Source organism: Castor canadensis, chromosome 6 (genome assembly GCF_047511655.1).
Source record: "Castor canadensis chromosome 6, mCasCan1.hap1v2, whole genome shotgun sequence".
Lineage (NCBI taxonomy): Eukaryota > Metazoa > Chordata > Mammalia > Rodentia > Castoridae > Castor > Castor canadensis.
The window spans coordinates 165,338,981-165,361,188 of record NC_133391.1 but is presented as its reverse complement, the minus strand read 5'-3'; the positions used below and the strand labels follow the sequence as shown (position 1 = coordinate 165,361,188).

The 22,208-nt window shown below is 40.4% G+C and overlaps 1 protein-coding gene across 7 annotated transcripts in view; it reads left to right on the top strand.

Moving 5' to 3' along the window:
• Window positions 1-22,208, top strand: part of Trio (trio Rho guanine nucleotide exchange factor) — a 344,029-nt gene that overhangs the window by 162,098 nt on the left and 159,723 nt on the right. For all 7 annotated transcript variants that reach the window (XM_020179766.2, XM_074077719.1, XM_074077720.1 and 4 more), the window contains exons 9-10: window positions 34-264; window positions 11,665-11,787. In XM_020179766.2, the coding sequence (XP_020035355.2) occupies window positions 34-264; window positions 11,665-11,787 (354 nt within the window). The remainder of the gene's footprint in view (window positions 1-33; window positions 265-11,664; window positions 11,788-22,208) is intronic.

The following is a 22,208-nucleotide window of genomic DNA, read 5'->3' as shown; positions in this document are numbered from 1 at the left end:
TATCACTTATTTATGTATTTATGTTGTGGGCAGGTGAGCCAAGATGGGAAGTCACTCCTTGACAAACTGCAGAGGCCTTTGACTCCTGGCAGCTCTGATTCCCTAACGGCCTCTGCCAACTACTCCAAGGCTGTGCACCATGTCCTGGATGTCATACATGAGGTGCTGCATCACCAGAGGCAGCTCGAGAACATCTGGCAGCACCGCAAGGTCCGGCTCCACCAGAGGTTACAGCTCTGTGTTTTCCAGCAGGATGTGCAACAGGTTGGTGTCCTGTCATGCTCTTCATGGGGAGTGGCTCCTACTGAATTGAGTGTTGGGATTCTCTGGGCTGTGGAGTGAGCAGAAGATAAGGACTGGAGTTTTTTTTTGCCGTCTGCAGTCGAATACACGTGCAGGCTGCTCTCAGCCACTAGCTCCTAAGTGCTGAGCACAGGAGGTGATGCATGGCCTACACCAGAGAACCTCTGAGTTTACTGTAGAAACAACTCATTTGTCTTCATTTGTGAGACTAATGCTGATAATTCTTACACTACAGTATTGGTACAATTTGTTTCAGGTTTGTATGCTTTCTTATTACTTGAGCAATTAGCTAATAATGCTTTGTTCCTGTTGGTGGATTGTGTAGTCTATGGTGCACAGTAGGAGCTGATAATAATTAGTTTTGTCTTTATAGGGAAGTGGACTTCTATGACTGCTCATTTCTAAGCTTTTGGTGGTTGTTGTTTATCCTTATTGCAGAAGAGGACTTTAAGTACTAAAGCTGTGGAAGCATATAAAATGTGATAAAGCTTTAGTAATAAACAAAATAATAGCTAAGTCCTTGCCCTAAAATAGAGGAGAAAATGTGGTGATGAAGTACCAGTTCTGGGATGAGGAATTCTAGATAGGCAGGGATACCATGGCACCTCAGAAGTTGGCCTGAAGCCACAATGGTTTGCCTGGGGTCGAACCACTGTCTTCCCGGGGTGTCAGCAAGCCCATGTGCACAGTTCAGGCATGTGGGATTTCAGATTCCATTTCCCTAGGAATTTTCCAAAGGTAAGTGAGTTTTCTGCTGAATGGATGGCGATTTCAGAGTCGCATAGTGTTCTAACCAACACAAGATTCTCCCTGTGCTTTTTCAGAGAAGAAAAAGAGCATTGCCATGGTTGTGGCAAGATGCTTGATCCAAGGTATATAAAATGTGAAAGTTCAAAATACTTCTAATGGTTTTGTAATTTTCACATACTGTGCTTTCTTTCTAATCTTGTTTTTTTGGGTTTTCTGAGGGTTGTGTATACACAGTGCTTCAGGAATAGCTGGTCTGATATTATTCATGCTTCTTAACAGTGTGTTTTTTTGTTTTGCTTTGTTTTTTAAGCCCAAGCAACTAATTGCCAGGAAAAGAATGCAGGGCAGAGAGAGAAGAGGGTGGAGATATCCTCTTAGAGGGGTTGTTGAGAGAATGGAAATTTTAAGGTTGAAAACATGAATATTCATTTTTCTGAGTTGTGCAAAAACTCCAGCAAATGAGGAAGTGTTAACAGCTCAAATGTAATTAAAGATTTTTCTGCCCATTTTATATATCTTGGATCAAGCATCTTGCCACAACCATAGCATGACTCTTTGTCTTCCCTGAGAAAGCAGCAGCAGGCTGCTTCCTTTTCCTGGCTTTTTAGGGCATCAGGGTCTTAGGAGTAAGCCTAACGGTGGAGGGTAGGGGATGGCACAGGAAGGAAGCCTTTCAGAAGAGGTCTAGTAGTACTAATCTGGCATGAAATAGTTAATGCATTTGAATTTGAAAGGAACAAACATTAATTGGTATGGTAATTATGATAATTATGCAGTATTTTCCCCTCAAGAATAGGTTATTACGTTGGATGGTGATGAAAAAGCATCTACAAATATTGTTGAGAAAAAAGAAGTACAAGTTACTGAAAAATAAGCATGGAATGACTACAATTTAAGAGAACCACCCTCCTAAAGGGTAAATTCTTGTTTGTCAAGAAACTTTTAAAGAAGCAAGCATTTGATTTTTTTAAAACATGGGTTTCTTTGGTTTAGTGGTTACTATAATTTCTATATAGGAGTTTAGAATGGTGGTCAGGGGTGCCGCAAGGCAGAGGTAGTCAAAGCGTCTATTGCCTAGTGCCGGTCATGTGTCCAAATTAAAGCATGGGTGGGTAGGCCTTGCTGCAGACTTGCCCAGTGCACCTGCTGGCTGCTAGCAGCTCTTTGCTTTAACACCGTTAATGTCAATGAAGATTTTGCCACATTTCCTGATGGTCAGATAATGCACAAATTTCTCTTGTCCTAGGTTTACTATTTAAGTAGCCCTCAGGGACTATCTGGTTGAAGTAATGAGAGAATGATTGTGTTACTAGTGTTTTTAGTTCAGCATATGCATTTGTTTCTATGTGAAGATAATTTGTTTTTGCTATACAGTGCTTGTTTACATGGGGTAATAGTCGTGGAAGTAGTCTAAAGTAGTATGCTATCAAACTTGTTTTTCTACCTCACCTTTCCAGTTTCCCTGACTCTTGAATTGTTGGGATTCAGTTTCTCCAACATGATAGGGAGATGCATACTCCCTTAAGTCTACTTTCCTGAAGCAGGGCCAACTTCTCTAGCAAAAGCTCCTTAGGCAGTGAAACCTCTCCCAAAAAAGCCTCCCGTTTTCTCCTGGCAGTCCTTCATGTGTGAGCACCTTCCCTGAGCAATTACCTCAAGAAAGAAATCCCTGCAAGTTGGTGCTAGATCATTAACTGATACTGGTAAACATCAACCAACCACCTGTAATCCCAGGTACTCAGAAGACTTAAGGTAGAAGGATCACTTGAGCCAGCCTGGGCAATACAGCAAGACCTTGTTTAAAAAAACAAATTTTATTTTAAAAAATAATTAAATGTATTGCACTCTAGATTCTTCTTGTCTGTTTTTTTAAAATTTCTTAATTGAATGTGCAGTATCTGAAAGGGAGTGTGTTAAGCACCCCAATGTCCTTTTCTCCGGAAATTTATAATAAGAGCAGATTTTTTTTTAGCAGATAGTTTTAATAATCAAAATAGACCACAGCATGCTTAGTTATTGTCATGTATAATTTTGCTGGGCATAGATTCGAATGATGTTATCAAAGTGTTACCAGTAGCTAGGGATAAATGAGATTGGGTTCCTCATACCTTACACTGCCAACTTCACATATGTAGTTGGGAGGCACATGTGTATGCTATGGTGATGTGTACAAATTTGGACATCCTGAGAGTTTTGTCCATGTTGTTCTCAAACATTAAGGATGTGGTGTAAAAGGAAAAACGAAAGTTGTCCTGCAGGGGTGGGGGAGTAACAAAAAGTCTTCATGGAAGAGGGAGAGTCTGAGCTGCTCTTTGCAGGCTGCACAGGAAATCAGGGACAGCCAAGGGCAGGGCCCTCTCAAGCCACAGGCAGCCAGAGGAACAGGAGGGAGAGTATGGAGGCAAAGGTAGCAGGGGCCTCCACGATGGATGATTGGGAGTTGTTTCTGTAAGCTTTGGGCAGCCTTGAAGGGACATAGACTAACCCTTACTGAAGGCCAGGGTATTGGTGTAGAGATGAATGCGACTGTGAGTGCAGGGTGGGAGTGGGTGAGGGAAGGGCGTGGCATCAGCCTTCCCTGTGCCCTGTGTACTCACTAACAGGTGAGTGTCTTTCCTTTTGATGCTCAGCCAGCCTGTTGAGTCAGTGCTTCCCTATTTCACCACTTTCACATCAAACCCCGACAGGCTGTGATGCTGTATATTCAGATTTGATGGCAGTAGGCAGTGGGGTGGGAGTGGGTGGCACATTCTACACACCTCAGAAAGATTGGACTGGTTGCTTTGTGAGGATTGAATTGGAGGGAGCAAACCCAAAGGCCAGGAGCCTGGCTAGGTTCCCATGTAGTTGTGCCATATCTTGGAGAACAGGAATTATGGTCTGAGGGGTAGCCATCAGTGTTTGATTTGCTGGGTTTCCCAGGTGTCTTGATAGCAGATACTCAGTATGTATTCAATGAGTAGATGAAGAAAATTAAGAAATTCCTCAGTTTTGCTAATGAAAAACTATTGAGTAAAAATTGTTCTCTTACCACCCCCCCCCCCCCCCCTTTTAGTCTGGGACCAATGGGCAAGGGTTGGTCTTAAATTGGAATCAAGCAGCCCGGGAGATCTGTCTGAAGGAATGGAAACTAATTGATGTTGGAAAATTAGGGGTGCTAGGCAGGAAAGGGATAATTTCAGTCATGGGAATTTTTGGAAGAATGGTAAGATCTGTAATAAAGATTTTGGTTGTTTGAGTGCAAGTAAGAGCCTTTAATGCTGAATTCCAGCAGCAGGAAGAAAACGGAATATGCAGGGAGGCAAAGAAACATGTCAAGGGGTAAAGAAGCCACTCCACAGTTTTGCCATGGGTCCCAGGCTGCTGGCCTTCTACCAGTAAAAGCCATCTCCACACTGCTTGATTCAGGGGTTCTAGGTTAGCACCACTTGTCCTTGACCTGACTCTGCAGTGAAGGGCAAGTTCCTGAACCTCCTAGTCCTCTGCTCGTGAATTTATACTAGGAAGGAGTCTTTTATGTTCCACTCACCATAACCATCATATAACCCTAGCTAGAACACCTTTTATGCTTCCTCACAATACCAGCAGTTTTGCTTGTCTCTTGCAGGTGTTTGTTCTCTATCATATGCTTGCTGTGTATAACTCACCCAAGGCGCTTTTTAAAAATAACTGTTTTTTTCCAAGTAAATGCTAAGTTTAATATGCTTTGTCATGTCTAGAAGACATTTTTCAAAAAAGATCTTTCCCTGTTAAGAATAATTATGGGGATGGCAGTAGCTCAAGTGGTAGAGCACCTGCCTACCACTACCCCCAGTACTGCTCTCCCCCCACCCAAAGGATAAGTGTGTATGTACACACACACTTTTGAACAGATTTAATTCTGATTTTAAAGTACAGTGAACAAAGAAGTGGGGAGAGTGGTCCTAGTGTAGAGGAATGAAGAATGTGGTTTGGACCATCACCATCTGAGTGCTACACCTCAGATACTGTCACTTCTCCCACCAGTCTATAAAAGCCCACAGATGTGTGCTAAATTCTGCCTGCTTCATTCTATTGATTTATTGAAAAGTTAGGACATTCATATCACAGAATTTGGAACCAGAGCCCCTCAGTTTCCAAGCAAGGTCCAGGGATGTGGTCTAAGTTCCAAAAAGCCATGTAATGTTTTTACTACTTCTCTGCTCTGGGTGAGAGGGAGTGCTTCCCTTCTGAGCTAACCAGAGTAAAATCAACACATTACTTAAGAAGGAATTTTCTAAGAGGTGCTTTTGAGGCTGGCAGAAAGCCCAGAAGCTACAGCTGCCCACGACTGTGAGGAAAATAGCAACATAAGGAGAGGAGGTGTTTTTTTCTCTTAACGTGATAGAGTGTATTCCCTGAGGAGTATGGATTTATGGAATGGGAAAAGACAAAGGAGAAGAGCTTCCTTCATTGACTTCTAGCCTGGGTACCTGCCAGTTTCCTAATCATAGTTGCCATTTGCATCTCTGTGCAGAGATCAGTTGGCTTGAGTTGACTGATGTGGTTTCCAGGCTTCACTGGAAAGGGAAGGACATGACCAAGATACTGCCGTTGATAATAAAATATGCTGGGAGCACTAGGAACAAAGTGTCAGCCAGCTTAAGGTAGGATGAGTACAGATTCCAGTAATTGTAAATTCAAGAATTTTTTACTCTCTTTTGAAATCTCATTTGCAATTTTTACTTTGGAGGTAAATTTCATTAATAGCGTACATTGAATATCCTCAAAACAATGCTAAACACCAGCCTTCAATAAACATTAACATTATCTAAGTAAAAGCCCTCTTGGTCACCTACTTATGTTTAGCACATTTGAAGTTATTAGGTTGTTTAATCAATCAACCATTCTTTGTTATATCACAAAAATAACATTGTTTTGAGTAACATTGTTTACTCAAAATGTAATATGTCCATTTCTAACTGGTTTCAAGCCAGTATTGGTTGATTGAGGAAGTAACTGCAATAAGCAAAACCAATATATTAATTTTTTTTTTAGATGGAATGTCAGGTGGGCAGGGAGGACATTCATATTTTACAACTGGAAAAAACCTGGTTTTATATTTCAAAAGAGCATTTTAGATTACTTTTATTTGCTCATGTATTTTTGAAACAATACAGAGTCAGGTGAGCTTAGTGTTTTCATTTTTATGTACATAGAATGTGACTTAGAAAGGGTCTCAATGTGACAGAAAACAGTATTTATTCACTGTGTATTCACTATGTATGTCTCTTATAATAGTTTCTGGAGTTAATAAATATTTGTATGTTTTCTCTGGATGTTTTTTGAATCTAGAGTTACCAATAAAAATAGACTTGTTTAGTGTGTTCTTGGTTGTTTTATGTTAGATTCCTTATCTAGTTAGCACTAGATTACACTCCTAGAGATGGGACCCCAATTATAGAACTATTTCAAAGACTTTCAGCAGAATTTACACACTGTCAGGTAGTGTAGTGCTGGCTTAGTTCAAGGTTGGCATCAAGAAAGCCTGAGTTTGGATCTACATTCTTTGGCAAGTTCACTGCCTTGTGCCTTAATTTTGGCTTAAAAGGAACAATAATAAAAGTTTACTTTTTTACTTATAATCCTTGGGAACGTGGTTGGGGTTCACAATTTTTCAAAGTTTACAAAGAATACTCTGTGTGTATATAATACTTCTAATGGTGTCTGGGCAGCTCCCCCCTCCCATCAAATGCATGGCTTTTTCCCAAGCCAGTTGTAAGATGTACAAGAGCTCATGCTAAAGGTGGGATCAGTAAAGACTATAAATACTCCAAGTATTGTTCTAATGCCAAATTAACTTTGGAAACAAGTTTTGAAAAAGTATTTGGAATTTCAGAGTTTATGGGCTGTTTTTGGCTTTTATTTGTTTGTTTTGGGTTTTTTGTGAATAAAGGATTGTGGACCTGTATTGCCTTCCCAAGCATAGGACAGAATAATAATGGCTTGATAGACAATGCTAATATAGCATTATTGGCAATAATATGTTAAATGATAATGATGCTGATTAAAAACTGCTTCAGTGAATATTTGAAATCCGTGTCTCCTCATTTAAAGGGAAGATATCATGTTGGTCTTCATAGGGCATGTTGTTGTGAGGTGGGGTTTGTGAGAATCAGTTTCCTCCTCGATGAGGTTTAGTATTTGTCCACAAATTCTAAGGTAATTACTTATGAATCCACAAAGCAACTTGAATATTAGGTATTGGGGTCTTATTGCAGAAAACTATTTTCAGATAGGTTAAAAAAATGGCCAGAACTCTGCCATATGAGCGAGGGAGAGAAAATGCTTGTGGCCAGTCCTGGGTGTTCAGTAGTGAGTTGGTAAGTATTTCTGCTTTTCATTTCTTCCCAATAGCCTTAACTCTTCTGAGACAAAAATGGAGCTCTTTTCTTTCTTACCTTATCATACTACCCAATGTCAACTGTGCCAACTCCAAGAAGAGGCAATATAGACCAGAGCTTAAGAGGAAAGACTTCCAGAGTCCAAGTCCATAGACTGGCTCTTCCATAAAGTAACTGAGGTCTTGATTCTGTGTTGCATCTGCTAAATAGGAATGGTGATTGTACCTACCCTTGGCTCACTATGAGGTCCGATGGCCTAGTGCACATACAACTGTAGGTCATATCTCCTTTAAGAGCAGGTGCTCAGATGGCAGGACAGGTATTAATTAATGAACAGTAATAGTCATAGCTGCCATAATTATGTTCAATCTTGCAATTAGGCTAGTGATTTCCTTTTCATTAAACCAGAGAGTTAAAGCTGGGCAAGGTGGCTTAAACCTGTAATCCTTGCTGCTTGGGAGGTAGAGATTAGGAGGATTGTGGTTCAAGGCCTGTCTGGGCAAAAAGTGCTCAAAACCCCAGTGGCTGGCATGGTGGTGTATGCCTGTCATCCCAGCTACTGGGGAAACACAAATAGGAATATCACAACCCAGACATAATGGAAGACCCTAGCTGAAAAATAACCAGAGCTGATAGAGTGGCTGCCCAGCAAGCACAAGGCCCTGAGTTTTAACCCCCCAGCAGGGCCAAAAGCAAACAAGCAAAAAACCCAGAGAGTTAAGCTAAATAATCTGCACAATTTCCTACATGTTTGACTTTAGTGTGTGTATTTTAAGTGTTGGCATTGCCTTTTAGTTACCTTGACCTTGTAGTAGTTATTTTTGTCCATTAGAGGGCACTAATGTACAGAAAAGGAGCTCAGCATATTCTGAACAGAAAGGACTGTTGGTCTCCCAGCTTTGGTCTTTTGCCTCTGGAAAAAGCCATGGGAAAGGATTAGCTTTTGCCCTTTTCTTGAAATCAGGAAAGAAGGAAAGAAAGGAACAGGCTCCACGCTAGCCTTGTTCCTGGATTGAGGTCACAGCACATAGCGGATGGCCACTGGCCATAGCTGAGGTCAGAGAGGTGGCTGAATTAGAATGATAATGTCGCCATTATCTTTTTTCATCTTTTTAGATGGAAGAATTTCATAAACCTGTCTTTAAAATGTTACTTCAAGAAACACATTGATTCAGTATCCTTTGTGAATATGGGTATACTTGTAAGAGAAGCAATAGCCTTGTGGTAGAGTTTGGAAGTGTTAGGTGGATTTCATAACTGTTGCTATTTTATCTTAATAAAGTGTTTGGAATTTGTGTATTCTCCTTTGAATTACGTTTGTGTTCATTAGAAGGAATATTATTTTACCTGGTATTTACATTTCTGTCTGAGGAAACCGAAAGAAAAATGCCCATTATAACCCTGAGTGGTTGGTTCTTTATAGCCTTTATTTCCAACTTACAGCTCCTGAAATGCTTTTCTTATGCTTCACAACAGAATTTTTGAATACTGTGTTTTGTTTCCTTCAGTTCTTGCTTAGCAAATAGTGTTTATCTTTTACTTTTTGAAATTGTGCTTTTATTTCATGTCCGTATGGAGTTAGCAATAATCATATTTGCTGTTTACTGATGGCTTAATTTTTTTTAAGTTAAATAATATAGAGTATGTAGTATGTAGAATATACTATATAGTTTTTTTTTAAATCTCCTTAGGTAGTAGACTAGAACGTGAATGTTAACTTATATACCTCTAAATCCTTTTCAAGTTTTAAAATACTTCATACTTGTCTTCTGTGTAGTGTTGACCCTCTGCCCAGTGATATATTCCATTAAGTGCACCTATTCTTAGAGGTGCTTCAGTCTGAAGTTATTGAGGCATTTCTTTAGGAGGGGAACAGGACTTGTATTTTATAATGCATACCAAGAGATTGTCATGCAAACAGCTCAGCAGCTTTAGATCTGCTGTGCAGTCAGGTGGTGAATGTGGCACTGTGGCAGGATTCCCATGTTGACTTTGTGATCTCAAGAAAGAAAAACAATGTGCTAAACACTAGGTAAAAGAAATAGAACATTTAGAGTCTGTGCCAAAGACCCTAAAATTAGATGGAAACCATCCAGTATTCTGGCTTATCAGTGGTGGCAGCACATGTGCTGTGTATTTGCCTCACTGATGTTAAGATGCATCATATAGATACCATCAAATTCCCGCAACTCCCCATGATTATCACCACTGAGCAGGAAAGGAAACCAAAGCTCAGAAAGGATAAGGGACTTTCCCCAAACACACAGTGAGATTCTATCCTTATGCAGGGGGGCTAGCAGTGAAATGGTAGAAGTGAGAGGGCTTTCAGAAGGAGAGCCAGCAGAACTGGGTGACAGATTAGACTGCAATAACAGCACAGATGGATTCAGTAAGAATTACTCTGCTAGTACGATACCAGGCAACTGGCAGAATGTTGGTATTTGCAGAAAGGTTCAGAAATGAACTGTAGTCACAAGGTAGACATGTAGCTTTGGACTGAGCACACACTGACCAGACTTGGCCTCCACCCTACCCCATCTCTGCTTCTGATCTCAGCTGATTCTGATTCTGCAAGGGTCTTTACAGAAGAGAAGTTTATTATGGTTTGGACCCATTTTAGTTTTGTCACTTTACTAAATGCCCTTTAGAAAGGACGCACAATCAGGCCCTCAGCTTTGAAGTGGAGCAGTGAACAAGCTGGGCTTTGGTCTTCACCAGCTGCCTTTTTTTTCCCAGATATGTCAGCACAGCTGATCCCGCTATACTTCAGCTAATCAAGGGTAAGGGACCCATTTTTGTGGCAATGAACCACAAGTCGAGCCAGTTTCATTTTGCTATATCAGTGGAGGCTGTGGCTGGCCTACTTCCAGGTTGCCCTCCAGACCACCGGCTTTGCGGGGTATGCCTATTTGTTCTTCTGTCCAAGATCATTTTGATTTGTGTGCTTAGGTACTTGCTGTGGTCTGAATGTTTGTGTCCCCTGAAATCAAATATTGAAACAACCTACAGTGTGCTAGGCAATTAGATCATGAGCAGTCCCCCCCATTAGTGGGATTAATGCCTTTGTAAAAGAGGCCTTGAGGGAGCTTGTTGGACACTTCTGCTGTGTGAGGACACATACAAGGCACCATCTTTGAGCAACAAGCCCTGACTAGACACCAAATCTACTGGCACCTTGATCTTGGACTTACACCTCCAGAGTTGTGAGCAGTAGATTTGTTGATTATAAATTATCCAGTCTAAGGTATTTTGTTAACAGCAGCCCAATGGACCAAGGAAGACCAGCACCATAGGCACAAACATACAAAGTACAAGTAAGCCTTCAGTACTTTAATAACACATAAACAAATATATTTTATGTGTTTAAATCCTTTTGACTAAATGTTTGTAGCTAAAGACATCACCTACTTAGTATTTTGCCCATCTCAATAAAAGTGAAAGTGTGCATTTGTTGTAGTATAAATATTTTATTAGATATTGCCAGTGTTCTATGATTTCTCAACTATGAAAACCAATGAGCTACTTACTCAGTCCCAATATGAACTTTAAAACATCATATTGTGCTGTTTTCTTTTTGGCTGTACTAGGGTTTGAACTCAGAGCCTCACACTTGCTAGGCAGGCGCTCTGCCATTTCAGCCACTCCACCAGCCTGTTTTGCTTTTTTCCTTAGTGTAGTAGATTTCAATCAGCAAGAACTTTTGGGTAATTAAATTCATGGAATGCTTAGCTTTTGCAACATCTTAGTTCACAGAGTAAATTATCCTCCAAGACTAGGACTGAGGCATTAAATGTTTTGTTTTCTTGAGTTTTACTTGTGTGCTTTGAGTCTTCTAAAGAAGATATAAAAAACAAAACAAAACTGTGCAGTTACACTTGAATTATCTGAGTTACAGAGCTTTACATACGTCTTTAAAAAATATTCAGTTAACTGGGTTGATAACTATCCTTTGACCCAAAACTCAATTTGGTGGTTCAGTTGTATATAAAATCAGGTGAGATTTGAGTGAGTCATTATTGCATGTAAGGTTTGTACTTTTAATACGAGAACTGATTAAAGTCCTAGTGGGGAAGCTGATGTAAGATGTAATTATCAAGCGAGTTAAATTAGAGCCAAGCTCTTCTTCCATTTTTTTTTTATTCACTTATGTTCTACAGAGTATTGACAACAGAAATGTGTATTGGATAAATAAACACTGAACAAGGCAGGAATGTTGTTTTTATGACACATGTGTCTGTATTTCATTCAGGTGCTGGATTGGATCGAGAACCACGGAGAAGCATTTTTGAGCAAACACACAGGCGTGGGGAAATCTCTTCATCGGGCCAGAGCTTTACAGAAACGTCATGAAGATTTTGAAGAAGTAGCACAGGTAAAACAGCGGCCTTCACTATTTTCTCTTCTAAGTACGTGTGCGGTTGATTTTGAATTACAGTTTTAACCACACCTGAGATGAGCTAGCCTTTGCTAGAGATGTGTTTGAGGTGTTTCAATGAATTCAACTCTTAATTAATTTCAGAATAAGGCTGTCATTGTCTAGGCATGATTTAGTCAGTTAACCCTTTTGTAAAATGTAATGTTCTTGAAATAGATATATCTTGGATGTTTTTGTCATATTTATTGTAGTGCTCTTTGTTAACTCATTTGTGATACTTTTATTCATATTCAGAGAATACTATTCTCCTTATATTTCTGTAATGATGGAATCAACATTTACCTTGTCCTGTTTTCAGCTCTGCTAAGTGTGGGCCAGGAGTGCAGTGTGCTCAGTGCACAGAATGTGTGGAATTTGAGCATTGGCTGTAGTGCTCACAAACTTAGCTTTCTGATCTGAAAAATCACACACACATGAATTATAAGAAAGTGGGGAAAAGTGAGGAAAAGCTGTTTTGAAAAGAGGTTGTCTAAGTGGGACAAATCCAGATTTAGACAGATTATGGTATAGCTAAGGAATATCACATAGTTTTTTTGAAAACAAGAAGAAAAAAAATGACATCTATGCAAAGGACTATTAGAAAGACAAAAAAGAGTCCGGAAGGCAATAAAGTAGAATCCTGAGGCAAAATAACTCTGACCCTTGGATTCTGTCCCCACCTCCAGGTATCATCATTCAATAGTGAGGGTAAAATATCTACTGAAATTGAGTTTACTACTCAAATACTTACCAGAAAAGCAAAAGTGTTTACTTTGGTAAGAACAATGTTAAGTATCCACTATAATTTAAAATCATGACAACAGAACTTTGTTTCACTTGTCTATTACAAGCCATTGTTCTAGCACCTAGAACAAAGCCTGACACATGTAAGCATTCAACAAACACTCTTTGGGAATGAATCAACTAAAAAAGAAGTTTGTGAAAAAGGGTTAGCATCAACAGTTAGCAAAAAAAAAGTAAACATGTTTCTAGGTTAAAGAATTACTCATTTAAGCAAAGGCTGAATCTGGGAGATCATTGAAAGGAGAGAGAACTGACTAACCGGCTCCCTCTAACTCTTACATGAAAAGAGAAAAGTTGCTCTGAGGAGGCATTGTGTTTGTCCTAGTTTTGTTCATTTTAGTGAGTATGTTCAGTGTTTCTGAATGACCACTAAAGGTAGAGATAGAAAGCCTCACTTTCAAATAAGTTTAAAGTGAAAGAAATACAGAAAGCCAAATATGTAAAAATTCATGAAAAAACATCCAAAAAAAGCAAAAGAAATGACAACAACAAAACTCATGGTGGAAGTCATAAAGTAAGTTGTAGTAATTTGTCCAAGTAATTACTGATACAGTAATTACTGTATCAGTAATTGCAGTAAAGGGAAATCAGGTTAAAATTGTTAAGAGATAAAGATTCTTGTGTTGAAAACATCATAGAGCCTAACTAATTTTTAAGATATTCAGTGTGTACAACTAAAAATGTAAATACCCAGGAGTTTGAAAGTATAAAAGGTACTAGAAAAAGATCCATCAGAAAAATACTAACCATAAGAAAATTGGTATAGGAATATTACTATAAGACAGAATAGACTCGAAAAATAAAAACATTATTGGAAATGAAGAGGGTCTTCAGTTGTTGATGGAAGAATATCAGTATACATCTAACCATGTAGTCTCAAAACCTGTGAAACAAAAACAGGACAAAAACCATGGCTGTATGAGCCAGTACAGTTTACAGGACAAATAAAATATTCAGTTATGCACTAGTTAGACAACTAAAATATGGAATGCAATTATAGTTTAGCAAACTACACCTAAGTCCTAGTCTGTGAAAATGCCTTTAAAAACCACCTTCTTTACATGGCTTTGTATGCAATGTAAAGCTTTCAATCCCAGCCTTTCTGCCTTATTAATCTCAAGGAGAAGAAGAGACTGTCTACAGCCTTGCTGCACACAGGTGATGTGGCTTTGGAGCATTTCCCTTGTCTGTGTTTTATGTGGTCTCCCTACTTTCATTTCCTGAGAAATACTTTTGCCACCTTCTTATAGAGAAGAAATATGGAAAGTGTGCTGTTATCGCCCCTTTGTTTTTTTCTATATGATAAGCTACTTCTGCAATTACTTGGTTTGAGGGTGAGTGGGAAATTTGGATCATGTGAGCAAAGACTTCAGACACCAAAGAATGTAAGAGGCAGAACTGCAAACAGCAAAGCTCTCGAAGTCCTTACCTGAAGTTTTGTATTTACACATGCTGGTAGACTGGGCTGCCCCCGACCCCACCTCATCTCCCTCCTTCCTGAGCACTTGCTAGGAAGAAACAGTGTCTACTGGGTTTTTTCTTGTGTGTGTGTCACTCCATTTGACCTTTCTCCCTCCAGTTCTGTGATTCTATCCTTTCTACATTAAGGAAATGTTGCCAGTGTCTAATTTCAACCTGGTAAACTCACATGCTTAAGTCTAAGACCATCATCAGAACCGTCCACACAAAGGGATGGCATGAGTAAGAAATCTTAAATATAAACACCCTTTGCTCATGTCACAGATATCTACACCCACTCTCCCTCTGGCTTTCAAACAATCTGCCAGGCATGGTGGCAGGGAAGCAGGGGTCAGTGAGCAGCAAGGAGCTGTGGACCCAGACCAGACCTCTGAAACACATGGCAGTGTCAGAGGGTTTTCTGCAGTAGTATTTGATATTGAAGCCAAGGCATGGAAATTAATGGAATTTGTCAGGGTGATAAAGAAAAAAGAGGTTGTTAGAAGCAGGCAAAGGGTCAAGAGGTAGGCCTGTTGGGCAGCAGGGCCATGTTGCCTGCCAGGTTAGAGTGCGGGCCTGGCTTTCTAGTGCTAGGGAACCTTATTTATGTGACTAGTCTCTCCTCTCGCTGGGCCCCTTGGTGTGGGCTCTGGTTCTCCACCCTAACATGTGGCTCAACCTATGTTTTCCTGCTGTCTCTTACCTTAACTTTTCCTCTATCTGTATTCTCCTCCAATCACATCCTGTACCTGGTTCCTTCAGTGATGGCCTCTGTCAGCATCTTCAGCATTTCCCTCTCTTAGCTCTTTTCCTTCCTTGTCTTCTCTTGAGGAAAGCCATTTACTTCTGCTATAGGTTTTAGATACAGACTGCTCTGTTGCATTTACTGTGCTTCCTGACCACCCACTACCCAGCCTTAGGTCTAGTGATAGAGCTGCCAACAGCAGGCACTTAGTGATTTGCTTTGCTGGGTCTGGCTGCTCATGCAGTGCCCTGCTCTTGCTTTTGAGTGATAGTATCCCACCCATTCATTCTACTAACATGCATTGACCTCCTGTTGTGTTGAAGGCATGGATCAGAGCAGATGTGGCCCTGCCCCTGGGGTTCTCGAATCTGGTACATGCCAGATCTGTGCATGCAGATATGACAAAGCACAGAAGACTCCTCTGAACATCTCAGACTAATTCTAAAGTCTTCTCTGCCTTAGCAACTCACCATCAAGTGTTCTTGTACTCCTGCCCTGTGGAGAGGCTAGCCACAAATAAGTGCCACAAGGTGGGCACAGGACCTGAAGCAATATGGTGGACTTCTCTAGCCCCTCTACTCTATTTATAAAAGAGCTTTTTAATAGCATTTTCAGTGAAAGAAATCATGACTATTAGGTGACTGTCCTTAGGAACACTGCCTGTATTATAGGAGAGTGACTTTATTATAACTGTGTGCAGTAGATATGGGCCGGATCAATTTTGCCTTGATATCAAAACAAAATTACACTTCATATTTACAACTTCATTCATTGAAAGTGCTCTAGCTTTTCTCCAAGAACAAAGTGGCTTCAGTCTTGCTCTCTAGCACAGGGGGAATGAAGTGAGGGACCTTTCCCAGCCTCACTTCTTGCCTGCTTTCTATTGAAACAAATTACAGTAGAGGTGTTGATAGCAAGTGTCTGCATTCATAGTTTAGATTTATGGGTTCTTTGACAGAATGGGATGCGGAGACACCTTAAAAATAAGAATAGATCTTCAGTGCTTGATAAGGAGCCTAATTTTATTTTCTGAAATGTATATACAGGTAAAACAAAGTTTAGGATTTAGAGAAGAATTTTCTTTTTTTATACTGAAGTTTAAGGTTGGTAGCTGGGCATGGTGGAGCATGCCTATAATCTATTCTACTAAGGAGGCAGGGAGACAGGAAAATTAAGATTTGAGGCCAGGTGGGAAAAAGTTAGTGAGACTCTTATTTCAAAAAGCAAACTGGGATCTGGGCATGGCTCAAGTGGTAGAGTGTCTGCCTAGAAAGCGCAAGGTCCAGTACTACCAAGAAAGAAAAGTATTTCAAAAAACAAGCTAGGCCCGGTAGTGCACGCTTGTACTCAAGTGGTACAGCAAGCACTAATGGCTCTGAGTTCAATCCTCAGCACTAAAAAAACTCTGTAAGTTTGTTTCTGGTTGTGTTTTTGAAGGTTCCTTTGTAAAATTAGTTCTAAATTAATTTAAGTTGAGAGCTCTTAAGTTAGTAATTTAATAAAATTTTTTCTTATCGTGAACTTCTTTAAGTTAGTGAGCTGTGGCGTGAGGTAACATGACAGATCCAAAAAAGGAAGTAGTGAAATTCTATGCTTAAATTCACTGAAAACCCACTAAATATAGATTTATTATATAGAAGAATGCTGCTGTTCTGGGAAGGAGGAACCCCAAAAGAACAGCATGTTTACTTGGTGAAAGCAAAGACACTGTTCCTGTCTAGATTTAAAAAGCTCTGATTACAACAGTCAGTAAAGTCCAAAGAACTGTAGTTCAAGGATTAAGTTGGTTTTGAGAGCACAGAAGGTGTCTTGACTCTCATTAGTGAATCTCTGGCATAGGTACTGCTCTGCAAGTGCTTAAACTACTTGGCTCCTTACTGCTCATCCCCTGGGATTCAAATTGCCTTCCAAAGACAACTTGTCACAAAGTTATTCTCCAGGAAGCCATTTCTGATGACAGCCTTTTGTATGTGCCATATAATTATCTTGTCTTCCTGGATAAGAGGGTGTCATTTAGGAAAGCAGGAAACCTTACGTTCATTCTAGATTTTTCAGAAGATAAGCAGGTGTCTCCAGAGAGCTCATTCATCTTTAGGAGAATACAGTATCCACGACATGTGACATACAGAATGCTTTCACATTTTTAGTATGCCTTGTTTCTGCTTATATACACAGTAGGCTACCATTTTGCAATAAGTTCAGTTCTTCATATTAGGTGTGTTGTTTTCATAGTGGAGAAATCAGGGCAAATTATTTCCTATCAAGAACTTCCTTTAGTGTGGCATATATTTAAAGGCAGTGAATCTTCTCAGCTTAAAAATCTTCTAAAACTCAGTAATAGGACTACTGGTTACTGATTCTATGACCATCAGCAAGTTACACAATCTATCAGAGTCTCATTTTCTCTAACTCTAAAGTGATACTGATGCATTCCTTTACCAGGTTGCTGTAAGAATACAGTTTGTTTGTTTGTTTGTTTTAAATCCTTGACGTGCAACAGGTGCCCAGAGTGCAAAGTCTTTGGCTTAGAACATTTAGATCATTCAAATTTTTGGTAACATAGTGTTTTAGCACTATACAGCCACATTTGGACCTAGCTCCAGAGGATACTGTAGATACATTTACCCCTACCCACTTTACCTTGTTGAACCCCACCTAGAGTACAAAAAGAATTTGGCATCTTTGGTTAAATGCTGACACATATCAATAGTAGTCAGTGGTTTGCTTTTAGATTCCATATAGAATTTAGTAGGTCTGCTGCTCCTGATGGTGGTTTTATCGTGCTGAGCTAAAAAAGCTGAAGTTTTCACCTCTGTGACATGTGTGTGTGTTGGGTGGCAGTAATGAGTTTGTCCCCATACACTGTTTTCCCTTCTTGGATGAAAAGTGATCCTTGGGAACTTATGTGTCTTTTAAATGGAAATTTGAATTATCTGGGCCCTTTCTGTTTGCACTATAGATACACTGATCTCGTTTTTTTCCTCCCCGTTACAGTTCTGTTTTCTATATGTGGTCTTTCTTTGCTTGTTGTCTTTTTAAAAAAACAAATGGAATAGAAATATTCTGTCTTTGCAGTGCTCGTTTTCCACCTTTCCTATCTGGTCTAAAACCAAGAACACCATCTTTTTTTGATTGTGAATACGGCTTCCGACCATCCTTGGTGAAAGATAGGCTCTGGCAGCTGAGAATCGTAGGAAGTGGGAGGTCTGACTGCCACAGCATTACAGCTACTACTGAAGAAAAGAGGAACCCATCCGATCCTCACCTTGGCCTGCCCCTTATGTTATCTCTTTTAATCCTTGTGGTAGGTTTAAAGGGAATAGTCCAGAGAGCGGTGCCTCAGTGAATAGGATGGTCCGCAGAAGAAGGGAGAAGTCCAGTCCTTTCCACTGGACTGCATGCTTCTTACCTGACACCTGCTCCTTTTCCCTCATCAGAGGAATTCTGGCCATGCTTTCGTTGTTTGAACAGTCCCAGCTCTACTGACTGACATGGGCAAGTTCCTTCACTTACTGTGCATTTGTTGCCTCATGTAGCAATAGGGATGGGGTAGTGTCTACATTTTAGAGCTTCTATGAGGCCCAGAGCACAAGGAAATCACCATTCTTCCCTTGTAATAGGATATGGAAGGCTTTGTTTCTAGGCCAGAGAGTCAAGGATGCTGGTGCTAATGCAGCCCCGCCAGCACCCGTTGCTGTGTTGAGGGACGCCCTTGATCCTTTTGTGAAACCTCATTTTCTTCAAGTGTAAAATGAGAATTGGGCTGGATGATTGCTGATTAGCATCCCACATCATTCAAATGCACTTGTTCCTATAGCATGCTGTTTTTGTTTTTGTTTTTGTTTTTTCCAGTGTGTTTATCTGATGACAAAGAGGTGGAAATGCTTTCAGAAGTTCAGTAATGCTTTACTGATGTGAGGCACTGTCACTTGAAGATTCTTTATCAAACATGAAAGATAAATAACTTCTGTAGCGATCATCAGAACGAAAATGAGATTTCAGCTTTTCAGAAACTTTACTTTGCAGTGCTTTCTATTTTACATACAGTACATTAAACTGTTAGCTCCATTCAGCCCTGAGCCCCCACTATGCCTGTCTCAGATGCAGACCATGGCTTGGAGGTCAGACAGTGGGGTAGGAAGGGTATGAATAATCCATCATGCTAGAGAGTGCATTCTCTGAAGATCAGAGAGAGAAGAACCTGGTAGGCAGAGGGCATGCAGACTTACACAACTGACAGACATAGCTCTGTTATAAGGAGGCCTATTCTTGTGGCCAGAGGCCTTGCCAGGCACCTAGAGTGCTATTCCAGGAGTGCTTCCCAGGAGGGGAACGCCTGGATGAGATAATTCCCAGAAAGCTGTTAGGAATTTCCCTAAGTGAAAGCTTGCTGCTGTATCTTTCTCTCTCACACTAACTCTTTCATACTCACACACATACATACATGTTTTTAATAAGCTTCCTATTTTAGAACACTTTCAGATTTTGAGGCTAGTACAGAGTTCCCTCACCCTGCACCTAGCTTCCCTTGTTAATATCTTCAGTATGATGTGTTTGTTAGAGTTAATGAACCAGTGCTAATATGTTAGTATTAACTGGCATGCACACTTTACTCGGGTTTCCTTTGTTTTTCTCCTAATGTCCATTTGCTATTCTAGAATCCCACACAGGATACCACACTACATTTAGTTGTCAGGTCTTCTTAGGCACTTGACAGTTTCTTAATTTTTTCATTGCTATTATTAATTGTGTCCTCATCATTACTGCCATTATTCTAATCCATAGTGTACAGAGAAAGAAGGCCACATTCACTGAGGGCCAGCTCTCTGTATTACCTGGTTTAACGCCTCCCTAAACTCATCTGTAAGGTGGGATAATTGTCTCCAAGGGACACTGTAAGGGTAAACCTGTCCCCAGCAACAACCCTGAGGGATAAGCCATGTGCAGCTGTGCTTTGACTTTCTGTCCTGTTATTGACCCTGTGGTGGTTTGATGATGCAGTGATGACTAGGTCTGTTTCAGCATGCATGGAGGGCTTCCTGTGTGATAATCATCTTTTACAGGTTGCCACACTGAGTCATCAGGGATGGACAGACTCAGAGTTGCACAGAATCAAAGTGGATGTGCCTTCACCGTAGAGCAGTGTGAGCAAACATTGATAAAACAGGGCTTTGAGCTGGGTGCAGTGGTTCGCTCTTGTAATCCCAGTACTTGGGAAGAGAACATGGGGAGAACTGTGGTTCAAGGTCAGTCCAAGCAAATAGTTAGTGAGATCCCATCTCACTCAATAAGCTGAGTGTGTAGGTACATACCTGTCATCCCAGCTACACAGGATACCGTAGATTGGAGGATCATGGTATGAGGCTGGCCCTAGGTGAAAACACAAGGCCCTTTCTGAAAATACCTAAAGCAAAAAAAGGCCAGGGGTGTGGCTCAAGTGGTAGATCACTTGCCCAGCAAGCACAAATTCCTGAGTTCAAATCCCAGTACCACCAAAAGTAAAAAAAACAAATTAAATAGGGCTTTGCTGTGACAGCTGTTTTCAAGTGGGCAGTTTTTCTGCTTTGTACATGAATTATTATAACTTAGCTTCCCAATATTTCCTACTAAGTGTCTATAAAACCCTTTACCTGTCCTCAGATTGGGAACTGACTATGCTTTTCTAGATTATTTGATTCCAAGAATATGTAAAATGTATAAACGTGTATTTTTCAAGGGTAGCCAGAAATTTTAGAGGACTCTTAGATACCTCTTAATTCATTTCTAAAGTGTTCTTTGTTAGGAGTACAATCCTAAAATTTCTAGAACATTCTTATGAGACTTTGGAAAAGACCCCTGCACATGGCTTTTCAGTTGACAGGGAGGAAGAGATGGCAGCGAGCATTGCCTCACAGCAGTATGTAAACAGGGATTGCTATCTTGGTGTTCCATGTGCTAAACAATGCATTGGGTAGTGGTGATCATAGGTTTCAGAGTTAAACAGACATGGGTTCTAATCTCACTCCTACTGCTTTCCAGGCTTGTACTCCAGGCCTTATTCCCTTACCTGTAAAATGGGCTATGGTTAGAGTACACAATAGTACTGCGGCCACTGTTGGTGTGGGGGAACGTTCAGCTGTGGAGGTGATAGAGACCAGATCAACTTTCATATTCTCTGTAGACACCATACCCCCTCATTGGCTGCTCCCATTTATGCCTTCGCCCCAACCATGACACCTGGGGTGCCTCTTGCTCTGTAAATGTGACTCAGCATCATCGTTGTCTAAAGTCACCCTCCCCTATCACACTGTATGTTACCCCTTTTAATAGTTTTTTTTTTTTTTAAAGTTTGAAGTACAGTACAAACAACTTTCCCCCAACCATTTATGTTAGTGTTTACTTCCTACTAAGAAAGGGCATTTTACTATGCTGCTTGGTACCCAGACCAGAAAAGTAATGTGTCACCTTCTGACCTTTAGATTGCACATATCCTGTATAGCCAAAGGATCCACTTCAGAATCACCTGTTCATTTCATTAACATACCTCTTAGTGACCTTGAGCCTGGAGTATTTTGTGTATTCTTCAGCTTTTGTGGTGTGACACCTGGGAAGCTTTGGGACCCATTTTGGAGATGGTCCTCATGTGGATTTTCTTCATAATTAAACTCAGGTGATACATCGTGGGCAGGAGTGTCACAGGATCAATGCTGCTCATGGCATCCCATCAGGTGGTACACAGTTTTAACTTGTCCTCTGACATGTGATGTTCGCTTTGATCCTGGGTTAGTGTCTGCAAGAAGTTATTTTTTCCCCCTTTGTAATTAATAAGCATGTTAGGGGAGGTACTTTGGAATTCTGTGAATACCCCACTTCAACCCAGTGTGGACTAGTGGTTTCATTGTGTTTGGTGGGTGACAGTCTAGGACTGTCCTTGTTTACTCTGATTTGACTGGCAGGGACCTCCTTAGGCTGGTTTTTATTTCCAGACTTGTCCATGGTGGCCTTGAACATTTCCTTACTTTGGGATACAATAAGATGCTCCAGGTTCATATAGTACTTTCTTCTGTAACCCAGCAGTCAGCTGTTTCTCTGAGGAACCCTGGTTCCTTTTATAGGTAAATGATGTTTAGAGGTGAAAATCTGGGCTAGTAAGCATACTTATTGTTAGTAGATTATCACTGCTTCCAGGGACTCCTGGTAGACAAGGGAAGAGAGAAAATGTATGTGTGTGTGATGTCCACAAATGCACATTCACAACTGTCTGCTGAAAATCATGTATTCACGCTGATACCTCTAGTTCCAACCTACTCCCAATACCAATAACTTCCTCCTCTGAACTGAGAAACTTGTCTCCAGTTCTCCTAGATTATTAATGCCCTGGATGTAACCAATC